Here is a 17,994-nt window from a genome sequence, read left to right on the forward strand (position 1 = left end):
GGGAATCACATGGTTTGCAAAAACTGACTTTCAATCCTTAGGACTTGAACTGTTCAAAACTGGGCAAGGCTTGGTAAAACTGAAGCGGAAGGCCATAGGACACTAACAAAAACCCTAGAAAGAAGGAAAAGAGAGGGTCCCCATTTGCAATGGGGCGATGTGTGAAAAAGGTCACAACATCTTAAAATGGCGCTAGAAGGAGGGCATTCCTCGAAGCAATCATTTTGAATTTTGGCAGCACTTCGTTGTAAATCATCATGGATCCCCAAAACAAGAGCCCGACACTCTTATTTATAACTTTTTGAAGCTCCAAATTCAAATTCAACTCCCTCCAAATTGTCATGAAATGAAATGTAATCCCTTGCCATCTTGGATGCCCAAGCGAAAATAATATTTGACTCTAACTAAAGTCATGTCATTTCTTCAAAGGGGACGCTCACTTAAGTAAAAAATAATACTTAATTCATCAAATCAACCCCCCTCAAGGTAGCAAATATACTTTATGAAATATTCATAAAGTGAGCTATGGCGTCCAAGGAAATAAAGTGAATTATTTCATAAAATTAACATATTTCTTTCTAAGGCGTCCATCATGCCTTATAAAAAATTTACTTGTAAAATATTTTTCCTCAACCATAAATCGCCCGAAATAAGCTCAGACTTGCCAAAATAGCTCCAAAAAATGTTGGAATACAAATTGCTCAATACTAACCTATCAGAAATAGCCATTTGAATTGACCTGTTGAACCCCTGCTAAAATTAGTACTGCTAAAATAACACTTTGCTAAAAATAGTAAGTGTTTCCAAAGTAATTTTAACCACATTTTGAGCAGTCCTCGCAACTTACTAAAAATAGTAAGTCCGGAAAAGTCTTCAGATTCATTTGCATGCTACACCATCGCGAAGCTCTCTAAAACCCCCCAAAACCCAAAGAAATAAGTTGTCCTCGCGCCACTTACTAAAAATAGTAAGTTTGCCAAATTCCACTGCTTGCTATGCATGTACTATCATTGCGAAGCTTTCTAAAAACCCAGAATGAATCCATAACCAAAATTGACAAACTCCAACATGCAAGCCACCAAAAACATCAAAACATCCCCCTAGAGGTAGGAAACCCTAATTTCTGCTCCCGACTAGCCTACGGGTCTCCGGGATAGGCTTACAACCAATTGAACTGGTTACTGTTGAGAAGGGGACATTACAGTGAAAGTGAATTTCCCAAAGAAATTAGGCTAGATCCTTAGGGAGGGGAGTTGCAAGGTAGGTCACAAGACAATTCACATGCAGATCCGACCCGAGACTTGCATTTCCAGACCTGAAATTTTATTTTCTAAGTGGAAAAGGTCATTTCCAGACCTGGAGTGAAAGTGTTTGAGGGTGATTTTCAAGGTTTTCCAAGTCATTTCCAGATTTTCCAATTTGAAGAGGCCATTTCTAGACTGTGGAGGGGTTTATGAAACAATTTTTATGAATTGTCAATGATGCTGATGATGTTGTTTCATAGTTTTCTATTGAAGATCAGTTGCTAATGAATTTTCTTTTAACTTCTTCAATATGAATTACAAATGTAAGAACCTTGAGCTTTCAGTTTTAGCATAATAATCTTGCATTTCACTAACTTAGGGTCTCATTTAAAATTACAATCTAAGGTATTTTATCTTCTTTTGTCAATAATGTTTGATGCAAGGAATGAGGTGCATGGAATATGAACAAAGGACTCCCCAACATGAGAAGTTTTAAGTCATACAAGGAAACAAATCAGGGTTGAAAGGACTCACCAATGCAAGACAAAAAATTTACATTTGAAGAAGTCATAAAAGAAGGATTCCACATTGACCTTGGATTTCCAAGATCAAGATGATGGACAACAATGTGGAGAGGTCAAAGTCCAGGCAAGTGGATTACTCTTCATGGAAGATTTGATTGTAACGTGAAGGGTTTAGCTACACCAAGGAAATCAAGGTCAAGAAAGTTCAAGAAGGAAGAATTTCATGATTCCAAGGATGAGAATGGAAAGGCAAAGTAGGGACATCACAAGGTGGATTCCCGAACATGAAGATGTGAAAGTGAAATGTGATCAAGGAAAGTGGATAGTTTTAGACTTGTTAATCAAAGTTAGAAACTTGATCAAGATGATGCAATTTGGGAATATGAACCATCACAATTAGTCAAAGGCTAGAAATGTTGAGTATCAAGAGATATCTATGCTGAGGTGATGTTTATTCACCTCAACCAATTAGGTTATGCCACGCCGACATGTCCAAGTTCAATGAACTTGACTCATCAACAAGTGGACATCTAGAAGGCACTAAATTAAATGATACAACTCAATCTTCTCATTGGTCCTTTTCCTCAAAAGGATGTGTATTCAAAGTTTTTAATTTTCTCATTGGTCGACTTAAATGTAAGGTGGTGGTTGTTGTAACTACCCCAATTAGGGTTTGTTTTGAATTATCTTGGCCGTTGATTTCAAATCAATCCTAGCCTTTCATTTGTAATTGATAGCTCTATATAAGGCTTGCTCTTCTCATATGTAAAGGTTAATAGTAATAGTTGAATAGACTAGGAGCCAACAATAGTAGTAGTAGTATGAGGAAGAGACTAGAGATTGTTGCCAAGAATATGTTGAAATAAATACTTGATTTCATTGAAGATAGGGTGGATCTTTGTATGGCTTTCAGCATGTTGCATGATTTCTACTTCTCAAGTTTTAGTTTTGTTTACATGGAGTTGATTAGTTGAATGGAAAATCCTATTGTTAATTAATGGTGAAGCCTATATGTTTATACCATTTAGAATTTGTTGATTGCAAATTGCAGTGCATGGTTAGTCCGAACTCATATTGAAAGTTTAACTTCAATTGCTTTATGCTCATTGTTCATGGTGTTGATGTGCATAATTGATTTGAAAATCATTTGCATACCCTTAGGAGATTGCACCATCTTTGTGTAGTTGTTTCCTCGTGGCAAAGCAAAGCTTGGTTTGGTTTCACTAAGTCAGCAATCATTTCTTGCACTGTTAGGTTTTAGATTAGATTCTCTAAACCCTAGTCACTTTTGTCTTTTATTTTCCAAGTTAGTTAAGTATTGCAAGTTCCAGCAAAGCGTAAGTCCCTTTGTCTTATCAACAAATCACATTATTTCATTTAGTCTATCCATTATAAAGTCACACAGTTGTAAACCTTGGGTTTGCCTTCTTTGATCACATTGTTTAGCATATATGAGGTTTCCTTGTTCAAGAGAGGATAGAATACTTGGTATTTTATTCTGTGTTGGCGAGTGTCACAAAACACGCATCAACAATACCTAACCTAGTAAATTTGGAGTTGAGATTACTTCTAACATACACATATTAGTCCTAAGATACTATTTTGTATGCTATTCACATGATAGGCACCTTTCCAGGAACTTGATTAAGCTTTAGGAGTCTAAAACTAACTATTAATATCACTGCCCCCCTACATTTTGATTCTTACTATGTTTTAATCAATGTGGTTCCCATAACACTTTCAAGAGTAGGGTCTTGCAACATTACTAATTCATTCTATTAAATCATAAGACGTTATTCACACAATTATTAATGGTTGCTTGAGTTGATAATTGATTTATTAATGTGCATTTTCTTTTTAATTTTTTAGGATCATATTTCTTTTCTTTCATGTTGTCACCTATCCATTTGAGCACCATATTTGTCAACTTCATCCTAACCTAATATTCATTACAAGTATTTGGGATTGAAGGTTCCCTTGATGAGAGATGAGTTGGTATTGTTGACAATCATATCTTGTGCCAAAACAGTGTTTCTTAAAATCTCATATAGAATGAAGTTACTACCATTTGAAATTTAATAATATTTATGTATGGGTTTTTCTTATAAGAATAAATACAGATTTATGAACTCGTTTATCTTCAATCTGATGCAGGCTTTGCGATGTACACCTTTAAGCATGGACAAGATTGACAAGAGCATCGTTGCAACATTGCATTTCAATAGAGCTTTTGCCTTGCGTGTGAGTTTAGTAACCAATTTAATTTGCAACTAAGGATCCGTTCAGGATCTTTTTCTTCTTGTTTTCTATTTGCATTCATTTTGGCATTAGTTTGAAATATCTATTTTTTTATTCTACATACTCTAGTAGAAATTCTTGCACTAAATGTATCCAATATTTATGAAGGTAACTGAAATTTGAAAACAAAATAATTTGGTTTTGATAAATATGATATAAACAATATCTTATTAGCTTTAGGGGAGAGGATCCTGTAAATATCTAAATCCTTTTGATTCTGATTTTCTGCAATTGTCTAAATAGGTGTCCTCTTTGGAATCAATGATATCGTTTAATTGTTGTTCGAAACAAGATTCTTTGAAATCATATCTAGATTTTATGGTAGGTTTTTGTGCTGAGTAATGTTGTCAATACAAACTAGCACCAAAAAGGTAGCAAATTTGTTATATGCATCATTCTCTTAGCTTAAACAATTTGGACAGACAATGAAAGTGCATCCTAGGAGAGCCTTAGTGATAAAAGAATATAAGTTAAAAGATTTCATCATCATTTAGTGGCAATGGTATGACATAGATCAAGTAGAGCCCTAACATTTTCCTTGAATTGACATTATTTGAACTAGTTTAATGCTCGACTTGGCCTCATCAACTCCTTTGTTAGGTTTGGTAGTGTCATCAATAGCCTTTCTAGAGCTAATGTTGAATATTGGTTTGATTAGTGCCATATCATTTGTATTTGAAATTGTTACAGATCAAGAACCTTATATAATATTGTTGTACCCATAGGAAATTTTCATATTGTGTCAAATTTGAAGTTAATGTCTACATATTCCATATGCAAGGCATGATTAGGTCTTGTCTAGTTTTTTGTCTTGTCGTCTTTGGGGCTTTTTTCTGAATGTTCATAGGATCACAGAAAACACATGAATTATGAAATATATTTTCAATTCTAATTAACTTATTTTCAGTATCAAGTATCAAATTATATGTTTTAAATTATGTTATTTTTCTATACATATAGACATTTGTATTGGTACTCAAGACTGTTTTTTGCCATACTGGGGTACCTAAATCTCAAACCTAAGCCTATTCTTGTACCTATATCAGCAACTTAGTTCTATTTGTACTGCTTTGTCTTTGGTTTAGTTGAATAGTATAATTGTGTAGTCGTAGAATTTATTTTATAAACATAAACATCTTTTGCCATGCATTGAAGTGCGTGTCAACTATTTGATGTGTGTGAACCATTCTCGATAAACACTATAAAGATTGTAAATAGCAAGTGCAAATTGTTCATATTAGATTAGTTTTTGTTTTACAAGGAGATTCTCCTAATTTGAAGAGCAGTTGTATTGCAATTTTTTTTCCCAAATTGATGGTCGTTTGTCCTAGTATGACGATTTTTTGTACACATGATGATTGTACTTCACTGCTTGGATGGTCATTTTAATCCATTATCATCATTATGGTCAAGCTCCTTAGAGTTTTTCTTATTCTAAGATTTCTCTTTCCCATATGTAATATCCCCACAATTTTTTTTTTGAAATTTTGCAGTTTACAACACAACAAAGACCCGTTAGGCTAAGCAATGAAAATATAATAATTTTGAAACTGCAACCCTTCCACTTTCTGATCACCAAGCGCCCAATCTGGGAAGGTGAGAGCATACAGTGTTGAGGAGATCGTTAGTTGCAAAATACTGAAAAGTATTACAATGCTTGGGCGGCTAGCCAACCTCTTCCACTTATACAACGGGATACTGAAAACACTGAAAATCACTTGGCTGTAAACCAGCCAAGGACAAGCCAAGAAACGGAAAATAGCAATCACTCAACCGCTTATCCAACGAGAGGAGAGGAATGAAATTAACAATCACTCTACCGTTTGTGCATCGGGAGGAGAGGAATGAAATTAACAATCACTCTACCACTTGTGCAACGGGAAGACAGTATCACAAAATCCAAATGTAGGCGGCAAGTCAGCCTCTTCCACTTTTCAGCGGGATTTGCTTTACAATCCAGAAATGGTTGATAGTACGACTATCCAGCCTTACAATGATGAGATATGAATCTTAGAATAGAGAGATGTTACTATCCACTACATATGAATAGTTCCAAGCTTAAGACACTTAACAAACTCAATTATACCCATAGGAAAATACCACACCACTGACTCCTATTCTGAAAAAGTAATTTCCATTACGCATAACACGCAGAAAACAGCCAACACATAAATAACTGAAATGCTCATAACTCGCCCAAAAAACCACCGAATGACACAAGAACAGAAGCAAATGAAAGATATGACAGAGGTGACAAGACTAGAAGCTCAAACCTGCAACATAGACACCAAAAACTTTCAGCACGCATCTCGAGGCAACCATGAAATGGTACGACCTAGAAAGAAAGTTCGATTTGCATTATTAAATTCAAGGGAGCACATTAAGATCTGCAAATTTGTAGACTCCATCGCCTAGGGGGTAGAAATAATTAGAGCCAATACCCAGAATGATTTGGCGAACACACTGAGACCCACGAACAGATTTCTACTTTAGCACAGACACAAACCAACGACATGAACACTCAGAAAACACTCATGACATCTGAAATTGATACATAAATCTGCAACATTTTTCTTCAATCCACTGCTTTGAATGAAGAGAGGTCACAAGCTCGACTAGTTGCTGTATTGTAAGCAAGAAATCAAGTGGTAGCTAGGAGGTATGCATTCCTTGAAAGGCCAGTCGGAGTGATAGTACCAGTTGGAGTGATAGTGGCGGTGGCAGAAAGGCTAGTCGTAGCAGTGGTGCTAGTTTCCATTCCTTTTGGAGCAACTGTGGCAAGGTCAAGCTCGCCAACACGAGTGTCCACATCATTAGCAATGGCAGGGTCCAGTGTGCCAACACCATCATCTACATCATTGGTAGTGGTGGTAGAAGTGTCAGGATTGCCAACACCAGTGTCGTACAAGCAGTGGTAGTACCATCCTTGGTTTCGCCATTACTTGTAACTTTCGTGCTAGGGGAAGGCACTGGCTAGTTTGAGGTAGGGATCAATTCGTGTTTGCACCTGTTAGGGATTTTACTGGAGGTTCCGCTTGTGGGGTTAGTCTCGCAGACTGTTCAAGGAGCAAAGACAACTGTAGTAGGTGGTGGCAGTGCTGGTGGTGAGAGTGTGGTGAGCTAGCCACTAGTTCTAGTGGTGCCTACCCATCTAGAACAAGTCACAACTTCAGCTGTTCCAACAAGGGCTTAGGGGTCATCATCTGGTGAAGGGGAAGGGATTGTGTTGTGGTTGAGTCAACCAAATCCCCAGGATCTAGTGGGCATAGTTCAACATTGCTTTTGCCATTTGGAATGTGTGGCCACTTTTCTTGGCCAAGTGGGAGAGATTGCAAGGGACTTGGATATTGGCCATGACCCTTTGGTGGCACAGGCGGCCGAGCACCTCCTGGCTTTTATGTAGGGTGAGTGTGAGGAGGAGTTTTTTAGATGCTTCACTGCTAGAGGATGGTCGAAAATGGAAACACAGATTATGAGAGATTCCTGGATCTCCCAACGACCCACTATTGAAGGCCGCCATGGTCGGGTACTTTCGAGCGCTCAATGGAATAGAACTTGCCTTCAGGGAGTTGTTCCTCAAACATCGTTAGTTGAGAACCACACACTCTTAGGTTGTTGCACGACAAGCGTAGGCCCTCCACTAGGGGGAACATGCACGACAAGCTCTCATTGAACAGGGGTACAAAGCTTGAGACCAGTTGGCCCAGCAACACTCTTAGGTTACTTTTCTGGAGAAGACAGTGGATGAGCATGAGTAGTAGTTGCTTGAGAGAGATCGACAAATGGAAGAATTGAACACATGGTGGGAAGGGATGAGCAGATCACTTAGCTGAACACACAGTTGGGAGAGAAGGGTAGCGAGCTCGAGATGATGCATAAGAAACTGATGGAAGGAACATACACGGTCAAGGCATCTCACAAGAGGGAGTTGATGGCGACTCAGCACCTCCAACTTTTGCAGTAGATGTTTTCGCAGCCATCTAGCCCCATTTTGTTTCTGTCGTCTAGAAGACTTATTTTTTTGGGGGCTGATGTAGTTGGCAAAACTGCCGCAAATAATAAATAATATTTGGTTAGTATTATAATTGGCAGTGTAATTTCTTTTGTTCTCGAGAGGTTGCTGGTAGTTGCCAACGATTGGCAGTCTTAACCAATTGCCAGGCACTATATATACTTTGATTGTTGTATTGAGAAACATTCATGATTGTATACACATTACATTTTGGTAATAAAAGAACATATCTTTTTGCCATGTTCTAGTGTTGATTACTTTTCTCTAGTATTATTGTGTGATATGTTTCTGTATCTTGTTTACTCTGCGTAATCAAGTAAGTTGGAGTAAATAGTTGAGTCCATTGAAGGATAAGGGAGAAGTAGGAAGCAGTCCAAAGGTATGTTTAGTTTTTGGAAAATAGTTTAAAGGAAATGAAGAAAGAGAAGGCTTGTTATGCTTTCATTCTTAAGCCTATGGAGGTTAGGATAGTGGATAAAATAGAAGTTCCATAAGACGTCGAGCTATTGGAGGAGAATTTTGAATTTCTTTTAGAAGGAATTGTTGGATGGGTTGCCACTAGGAGCATCAACCATCATATAGATTTAATTCTTGGAGAAAGTTTATTGAATAAGGCAACATATAGAATGATGCATACAGAGAGTGAGGAAGTGAAGAGACAAGTTCAAGAGTGTCTAACATGGGTTTGATAAGGGAGAGTTTGAGCCCATGTGTTGTACCACTTATATTAGCAACCAAGGAGGGAGAATGGCATATGTGCATGGATTAATGAGCCATTAAGAAGATAATAATAAAGTATATATTTTCATTACCTTGAACGTATGATTTAATGGATTGCCTAAGTGGGGCCAAATGCTTCACAATGGCTGATATGAAGAGTGGATATTACCAAATTTGGATTAGAGAAGGGGGCTAGTGGAAAACGGCATTCAAAACAAAGGATAAGTTGTAGGAATGGTTTATTATGTCATTTGTATTGATCAATGCACCAAGCACATTCATGAGACTGATGAACAAATTTTTCAAGACATTTCTTAGTATGTTTGTAATTGTTTATTTGGATGAAATTTTTCTTTTTAGTAGAACAAAGGAAGTACATTTGATGTGTTTAAGGTTAATTTTACAAAGATTGAATGAAGAGAAATTTCTAGTTAACTTGAAAAAGTGTAGTTTTATGAAGAGGAAGTTAGTGTATTTGGGCTTTCTAATTTTCTAAGAAGGTTTGTAGATGGATCTTGAAAAGGTAAGAGCTATTGTGGAGTGGCCATCACCAAGGAGCACATATGAAATTTTTACCATGGATTTGTAAATTTGTATAGAAATTTTATTAAAATTTTTAGTGGTGTTTGTGCACCTATCACAGAAACAATGAAGGGTGGTTGGAATGAGTTTCTTTAGATAGTTGTAGTAGATAAATGTTTTCATATTTTGAAGGGGAACATGATGGAACAACTAGTTCTAGTATTGCTAGATTTCAACAAAGTGTTTCAAGTGGATATTAATGCAAGTGGAACAACAATAGGAGTTATGATCCAAGAAGCTAAGCAATTGCATATTTCAGTGAGAAGCTAAATGAAGCCAAGAGGGAGTATTTGGCCTATGAAAAAGAGATTTATGCAATTATTTAAGTACTTAAGAGGTGGAGACATTATTTGCTACCCGAATAATTTATTCTATTCACATATAATTAGGCATTGTAGTTTAGGAACAAATAAGAGAAGTTGAACCAAAAACAATGAATTGGGTTAAATTTCTTTATTTGTTGTAAATTATAAGAGGGGTAGATCAAATAGCGTAGTTGATGCATTGAGTAGAAGGTGCCTTTGTTGAATGAGATGAGAATAGGAATTCCTAGATTTAACTCCATGAGAGAGTTATATGAAGATGATTTAGATTTTAGAAAAGCACAAATAAGGTGCAAGAGCTCAACTAGTAGGACAAATTGGCTTGATTATTTTATTCAACAAGGTGAGAATTACTTCTAACCAAGCTCCAAATCGTTCAAAAATTGCATTTTTATGGTTAGTTAAATTTTGATTATTTCTTTTGTCTATTTTAAATGCACTTTTAAATTTGCAATATTATGGGTTCATCTAGGGTGTGGCTGTTTGGCCTAGGCACATGTAAGATGTACAAGGTGTAATGGCTAGGCAAGGATAACCTAATATGAACCTAGATTGGGACTAGAACCTAGCTCAGGCCAGTTTGGATTCATCCATGTTTCCTCACAAACTCAGTAACAAAGTGAGCCCAATCCACATATTGGTCAATGTGTCCATATCCAAATGAATCTCATTGATAGGAAATGAGAGGCGTCTATAAAGAAATTGGCCTTATGCAAAAAGGGAATGAGTTATGAAGGGAAAGTAGTTACAATTAGTGCCTTAGACCTTAGAAGTGTCTTTATATTTTTTGGATGGATGTAATGTGCATGTCTACAATTACTGTAGTTTGAGCCAAGGACCACATCTATATCATGCTGGATATTTGAGCCTAAGGTGGTGTTCATAACTTGGGACATTTATTTCCTTTTCTTTTGAACATTCATTTATGACCAATGTTAGAGTTTCTTCACTTTCTACTTTTAAAGCCAAAAGTTTAATAGTTTTTAGTAATATCAGATATAGGGATAATTTTAAGAAACACTCCCTCAAAAAATGATATGAATCTTTCATTTTTTAAAAAAATATATTCATTTCTATTGGCAAATCTTTGCATTTTTTTGAATTTTTTTTTGTTTTATCAGCAATTTTTTTTAAATCATAATTTTTTTGTAGAAAATCTTGGCAAATCTTGGACAATAATAGGAAAATTCATTAATTACCATGGTGAATCCTTCCATTTAAAAATATAGAATTCTTATAGAAAAGTAGAGGCTTGAAGGTGGAAATCGTTGATGGTTTTAAGGGGTAGACTATAATATTTTTTTGCTACCATGAATTTAAAATATAATATTACAACCCGTTGATGCTGTTTTTATGCACTATGCAACATAGAATAAAATACTAAGTATTCTATCCTCTTTGGAACAAAGACTTCCCAAGTGCTAAGTTGCGCAATCAAATGGGATGACTCCAAGGTTCCGAATGTCAGGTCTCAACGTGCTCTTCAATAGACTCAGTTGTATATGATGTGATATTGCTGGAATCACAAGGTGGACTTACATTGAATCTTGAATGCTTGAATAGTCCTGGAATGTGGGATTTCACTTAACTTAAAATTTAAAAAAGGAAAAAAGGATGAGGATTGAGAAAGCTAATTTGACTCTAGGAATGTAAGAGCAATGCACCATCTTTGATGAAATTCAACTAAACTTTGCTTTGCATGGCAAAGCAACAACTCCACAAGGCTAGTGCGATCTTCTAGGGATAGCTAATGATTTTCAAATCACCAGTACAAACATAGATACCCTCTAGGTGAAGTATATCAATGAAGGAATGATAATTGAAGTTAAGCTTGGCTAAAATGGATCCAGTTGACTACACAAGGCACTTTACAATCAACAAAGTGTTAGTAGTATAGCTATATGAATTTCACCATTCATCATGCACAAAGTTCTTCCATTCATCTAAACAACATGAAAATTAAACAAGAAGTAGACCATGCAAATTGTTGAATCAACACGTAGAGTTCACCATATCTTCAATGAAGTTTACATGCTTCTTACAACAAAGTCTTTGCAACAATCTTTGCCTTCTCTTCCTACTCTACTCTTACTGCTATTGAACTCTTAACTCTTAACTATGAAAACTATTAACCCTTTCAAATGAAAGAATGGAGCCTAATATAGTGCTCTCATTACAATTGAGTGGCTTAGATTGATTCACAATCAATGGCCAAGATTGAAAGATAGAAAGCCTAATTAGGGTTTGTTACACCCATTACAAAGCATTTAATTCTTGACCAATGATAAAATTACATTTTATGGGACAATTGTCTTTCCTTGAATAATTGACCAATAGATGGTGAGGGTAGGTACATCGAACTTTGTGCCCATGTGGTAGTTATTCTCTTTGATAGATGAGTTAGGTAAATTGAATTTGGACGCCTTAGCTTGGAATAATATGATTGGATAAGTGATGAATGGATGCCACCTTAGCTTGCTTGATCTTTGTAACTCATCACAAAGATAGGTGAATGAGGCATATCTCTTGATACTCAACATTTCTAGGTGCTTGAGGTGAAGAATGGGGTGATGGTGGGAGATACTCCCAAATTGCATCATCTTCTTGACTTGATCACCCTCGCCCTAGAGCTTCCATCTTTGATTACTGGCAGTGATTCTTGGATTTCTGGAGGAAATTCAAGATTGTGAAAAATTCATTCCTTGTGTGCTTGATCTTCATTGTATAATATTATCCTCTTCATGGGGTGAAATCCTTTATTCCAAGCTTCGAGTTTTCTTGTGCTCTCCTTGATCTCTTCTCTTGCCTTGTATTGCTTCGTGCTTGATGATCCTATGCTTCTGTTGCCTTTGCTACTTGCTCATCCTCAATGCGTTGACTCGCCCTCTTGCATGTGGGTGTGATGTTCCTTCCATGCCTTGAAGTCTTGACTTTCTTCTCATTCCTTTGCATGCTCATCTTCCTTGCATCAAACCTGGAAACAAATATAATTTGAATCAAAACATTGTAAAAAGTACTTAATCAAGCTTCCCACTATCCTTCCTAAATCTGGAAATGAATTTTCTGATCATGGAAACATCTGATTTTAAGTCTGACTTCCCTCCTTTTGACTTGATTCTCATCAATTTGAGTCTGATTTTGTGCGCTGATCGCTGTTCTTGATGTTGCAAGGTTGCTGATGCTAATTTGAACTCATTAATCCTCAAGCTTTGATTGCCAATGCTGATTGTAGATGGAGTTTCCTGAGGTTTGAATGTCAATTACCAAGCAAATCGTTAGGTGCTAAGCCTGATCAAAGTCGCTGCCAATGGAGAATGAATTCGCTGTCCTAGCAATGACGATTTTGGCAATATTTGCTTGGAATGGAATTGCTGCTTTGTTGATCAAAGTTGCTGCCTGATTGAGATCATTCACAATATCGATTCTATGTTGATCAAATGCAATGATTAACATAGCTTTGTAGTCACTCAAGGGGGAATTATAACTCATCACAAGGCAAACTTGGATCTCATTTAATGATTTGCAAATTAAAAGCTCAAGGCTGACTTGATTCTTCCAATTCAAATTTAAATAAAAACGTTCTTCCTCTATCATCGTGGGGTCCATTCATGGTGGCGCACATATCAAATGTTTCCCTTTACAAAATCATATTTCCTTAAGTCGCTCTTTTAGGTCATCAAAGGAAGTAAAAATCCTTAAGTTGCACATTTGGGGTGTCAAAGGAAATAACCCAATCCTTAAGTCGCACTTTTTGGGTGTCAAAGGAAGTGAGATCCAAAATGCTTAATTCGTACATTGGGAGCTTCATTGAAAGTGGAACATCTTAGTTCGCTGAGCTAGACCTTCAAAGGAAATGAAATACCTTAGGTCGCTCTTTGGAGGGGTCAAAGGAGATGATCCCAAATGCCTTAAGTTGCTGATTTGGGCAATCAAAGGAAATCGCCATTTCTTAATTCGTGGATTTGACCTTCCATTGGGAGTGATTGATATCCTTCCACACTTGCTATTGATTGAACTTTTTAGCAATGCACTTGGCAAAATCATGATCTCATTCAAAATAATGCAATCCAAAACCTTAGTTCGCTGATATAAGGGGTCAAGGGAAGTGGAAAATCTTGGGTCTCTGATTTGGGAGGGCAAAGGGAGTCTTAGTTCGCTCTTTTGGGGTGTCAAAGGAAGTCTTCCAAAATGGCAACTTTTGCTGTCTTGATCCATTTGCTGCAGGCTTCTCATGATAATTTCAACTCCGGCCCCCTTTTTCCTTAGAATGTTGACCTCTAAAATCAACTTGCCTTAGCCAAATTTGCATTTCATTTTTGATTTTGGAAGCAAAAGATGATCAAATGTAATGATCATCATGAATTGTTCACTTTGTAAGCCTTGAGAACTAACTGATCTCACTTCATCCCAAATAGAGAGACATGACTAGATTACTTCTTGGCCACCTAAAATACTACACCTCTTCCAAGTGAAAGGCTAATAGCTAAAGACTCTACAACTATCCTAGAAATTAGAAAAAAGTGGGGGTCCCCATTTGCAATGGGGCAATGTGTGGAAACGTCAAAACACAACCCTCATTGTATTTTATGAGATAAAAATGTACCTACATTTTGTAATTCTCATGGGGCCCAAAATTTATTTTAGATTGTTGCTTTATATTGCGATCAACAATACAAATGAAATTTCAGCTCCCATTAGCATTACAAGTTGTAGGTACATTTTAGCTCATGGAATGCAATCGGGACCGTTGGATTATATTTTAAATTAATGGTGGCAACCAAAGCTTATTAATATGACCCTTAAGTAATTAATAATTATGATATATTATTGCCGAATTAATTTAGATTTCTACAATAACTTATAAAATTTTCACAAATCTAATCTAATCATGTTTCAAATATTGTGGCAAAGTTTTGAGTTAAATTTTTTAATAAAATAAATTCTCTAGCGATTTAAATATAGACTTGTTGTCCTCATTTTTGTTTTCAAAAATGAAGGACCATTACATGAAATTTTTGTGAAAAAATGAAAATTATATTCTATAGCACACTTCCTGAGGCATAATTTCGACTAATCCTTGGACTGGCTTGATCCATAGTCCATCCTCGAACCACGTTTCGAATTTTGTCTAATTCTAGATTCGTTTGCTATGTCTTTCCTTCAATTTCGGGTTTTTTCTCTCTGACTGCAGGTGGAAAATTTCTCTTGAATTGCAAGTTTTAATGATTTCCATTGTTTTGGTCTTTTTAGGGAAATTTTTGGCTAATTACAAGTGCACTTTATTGAAAAATAAGAACTTGTAATTTTCTTTTTATTTCCCCCTTGATGCTTTTTGGCTTTTTAAGTTAAAGTAGGGATTTTTTGGATAAGTTACAATTAAACTTGTAATTCTTTTCTAAAACCCCTACTTTAATGTCTTTTGCTTGTAATAGGGATTTTAAACCTTTATTACATATGTGCAAGTTATTAAAACTTGTTGTAGGGATTTTATTTTCCCTTTACAAGTAATTTGTAACTTGCACATCTCTCTCCAAAACCCGATTTTGCCTAGAATTGAAATAAAGTGACATTTTAAACTTGCTATTTTGCCCAAAAAACCCGATTTTCTCCATAAAGTGCAAATTGGGGAATTTTAAACTTGTAATTGCATTTTTAAAACCCGATTTTGCCTTGTTGATGGAAAAAGTGAAATTTTAAACTTGTAGTTGCATTTTTAAATCCCAATTTTGCCTTGTTGAGAGAAAAGTAACATTTTAAACTTGTTGTTTGCTCTCAAAAACCTGATTTTCCTTATTGCATGCAATTTTAAACTACTTGTTCTTTTCTAAAACCCGACCAGCAATATTGGAGGATTTTGTTGAAGATTTCCAACGATTTTTGTGGAGAAATTCAAGGAGGAGGAAGGCGTTTTGGATTCCTTGCTATTTTCATGCATTTTCCAACTCTCTTCATGCCATTTGGAAGACATTATTGCTGGTTTTATGGGGTTTTAACAGCAAAAACATTTTTTGCCAAAACCACGATTTTCTTTCCCAAGTTTCCACGTTTTCATCTCTCCTTTAGGCGTTTTTGCTTATTATGCTAAGGCGTTGGAGTTTGATGGAGGATTGATCACTTCTCGTGCCATTAAGTTTGCATTTGGTGCCACGTTTTGCTGCCCAATGCGTTCTGGTAAAACGTGGCTAGGGTTTTGGAATGCGGGTAATTTCTTTTTAAGAGTTCTCCTTCCTTCTTTCAAAGATTGATCATCTTTTTGAAGAGGTATTTTTAGTTTGAAGCAAGGTTTGATTTCTTTTCTTTCTTTGTTTCATTTTCTTCTTTTCTTGTCTTCTTGTTTTTCCTTTTTGGTTGTAAATTTGTATATGATTATTTTGCCCCAAAAATCGGTTTTGTGAGAGAGATTTTCCCCTTGCAAGGCAATTTGTGAATTGCATTGTTCTTCCCCATTTTCTCTCTTTACTTGTATTTGGGATTTTAAATCCCGATTACAAGTAGGATGAAAATAATTGATCTTCCCCTTTGGTTGGAATATTTTAATCATCTTTTGGTGAAACTCCAAGTTTCTAAATTGGAAAATATTCATTCTTTCAAAACCGGGTTTTTAAAACTTGGTTACAAGTAAAAGTTCTTCCCATTTTTCATGTGATCAACATGGAAAAGTTCTTCAAAAATCCATTAATAACCATCCACACTTGTTGTTTTTGGTCATAAGCTTCATTTCTCTCATATCAAGATCCCTATTCCCACCATTTCATCCACTTATTTCACACCTTCATTCATTTTTCCCATTTAAAGTCTACCTGCAGTCAGTCATCCAAAACCCGAAATTGGTCCAAAGTGCACTCAAAAAACACTTGAAATTGAGTTTTAAAGGTCCAATTACAAGTGCAAACTTGTAGTTACCCATTACGTATATGAAGTTGCATGTTTGCTCCCCACAATTGCAAGTTTATGCTCTTGTTTTTCCCACACATGTGCAGCTTCCAAAACCCGAAATTCACTTGTGAGCCCATTTTTGCATCAATTTATCTCTTCTCTTGTCAGTCCGGTTTGCACACACGATCTACCAAATCAATGGATTAAGGCATGGGCCTTATTTTGCAAGAAGATTTCAAGAATGAAGGATGATACAAAGAAGAGATACAACAACAATTCATGGTTGAGAGCATAGAATGCTTTCAAGACAAAGATGGTCATGACATGAAAAGAGGAAGGCAACCCTTTCCCTCCTGAAAAGATAGTACTACCCCAAGCAAGAAGACAAGGATGCAAGTTCCCGTTCCGGTTCAAGATGTCTTTACCAATTCAGAATACTTCAAGTTCTAGCATCCTGAAGCGACATGAAGATCATCACAGTCAAAGGAGTTGTGTTCAATTAGGACAGTAGTTGGAATAAGTCATAGTTAGTTATTGAATAAGTCTCGGTGGTTGAGAGAATTTCTCAAGTTAGTTGGGGTCCTCCCACCTTTTTCTCATGACTCCTCTCCCATAAATACTTGAGGGGTCTATTGTAATTTTCAATTTTTGGAAAGCAAGCAAAAACTCTGCCAAATTTACAGCAAAGAAGTCTTTGAGCTTTCATGTATAAATTCAAGAATTGAAAGGAATAGAAGGAAATTGCTCAAGCTTTGAGTCTTTGTGCTACATACTTGAGTTTGTGTTCTATATTATCTTTCTTGCAAGTGTTTCTTAAAGAGCTTAATCACATTTGATTTGCAGTCTTTGTGTTGCAAGTATTTGTGGTTAATATAGATTAAAATAAATATTCTGTTGAGAGAAGTTGTAAGTCTTTGTGCTTTCACTTGTTCTTAAGAGAATTTAGGAGCAGATTTTGTGAGAAATAGCTGTGAGTCTTTGAGCTTATACTACTTCCCATTGTTTTAAGTAGAAAAGAATAAGATATTCCAGTCTTTGAGCTATTATAATTTGTTCTTGATAGAATTAGTATAGAAAAGGGTAGATAGGACTTCATATAATCAAGTCTTTGAGCTTGATATTGTTGTCCTGTCTCGAAGGAAGTGACGGAAGTCTTTGAGTTTTCAGGAAACTTCATTTCCTTTCTCTCATTTCATTTCGAAAGTTGTTACTGCTGTTTTATATCAAATCGCTATCACTTTTCTGTGAAGAGAAAATGATAGTCTTTCTTGAAAGAAGAAGAAAGATTGCTGTCCCATCCTATTTTATTTTCAAAGTTGTAGTTAGATAGAGGGAGCCTTCCCTTAATTAGGAGAGTTTTACTCACACGCTGTGGTTGAAACCACAATTTTGTATATTTCCCCGAGTGTACAAAA

At 36.0% G+C, this 17,994-nt stretch overlaps 1 protein-coding gene across 1 annotated transcript in view; it reads left to right on the top strand.

Annotated features, from left to right (window-relative positions):
* The window catches only part of LOC131857684 (uncharacterized), a 61,016-nt gene that overhangs the window by 24,022 nt on the left and 19,000 nt on the right, over nt 1-17,994 (top strand). Inside the window, exon 3 of the mRNA XM_059210386.1 lies at nt 3,923-4,009. Coding sequence (XP_059066369.1) covers nt 3,923-4,009 — 87 coding nt within the window. The remainder of the gene's footprint in view (nt 1-3,922; nt 4,010-17,994) is intronic.

The sequence above is a fragment of the Cryptomeria japonica genome, chromosome 8, assembly GCF_030272615.1.
Source record: "Cryptomeria japonica chromosome 8, Sugi_1.0, whole genome shotgun sequence".
NCBI classification, from domain to species: Eukaryota; Viridiplantae; Streptophyta; class Pinopsida; order Cupressales; family Cupressaceae; genus Cryptomeria; species Cryptomeria japonica.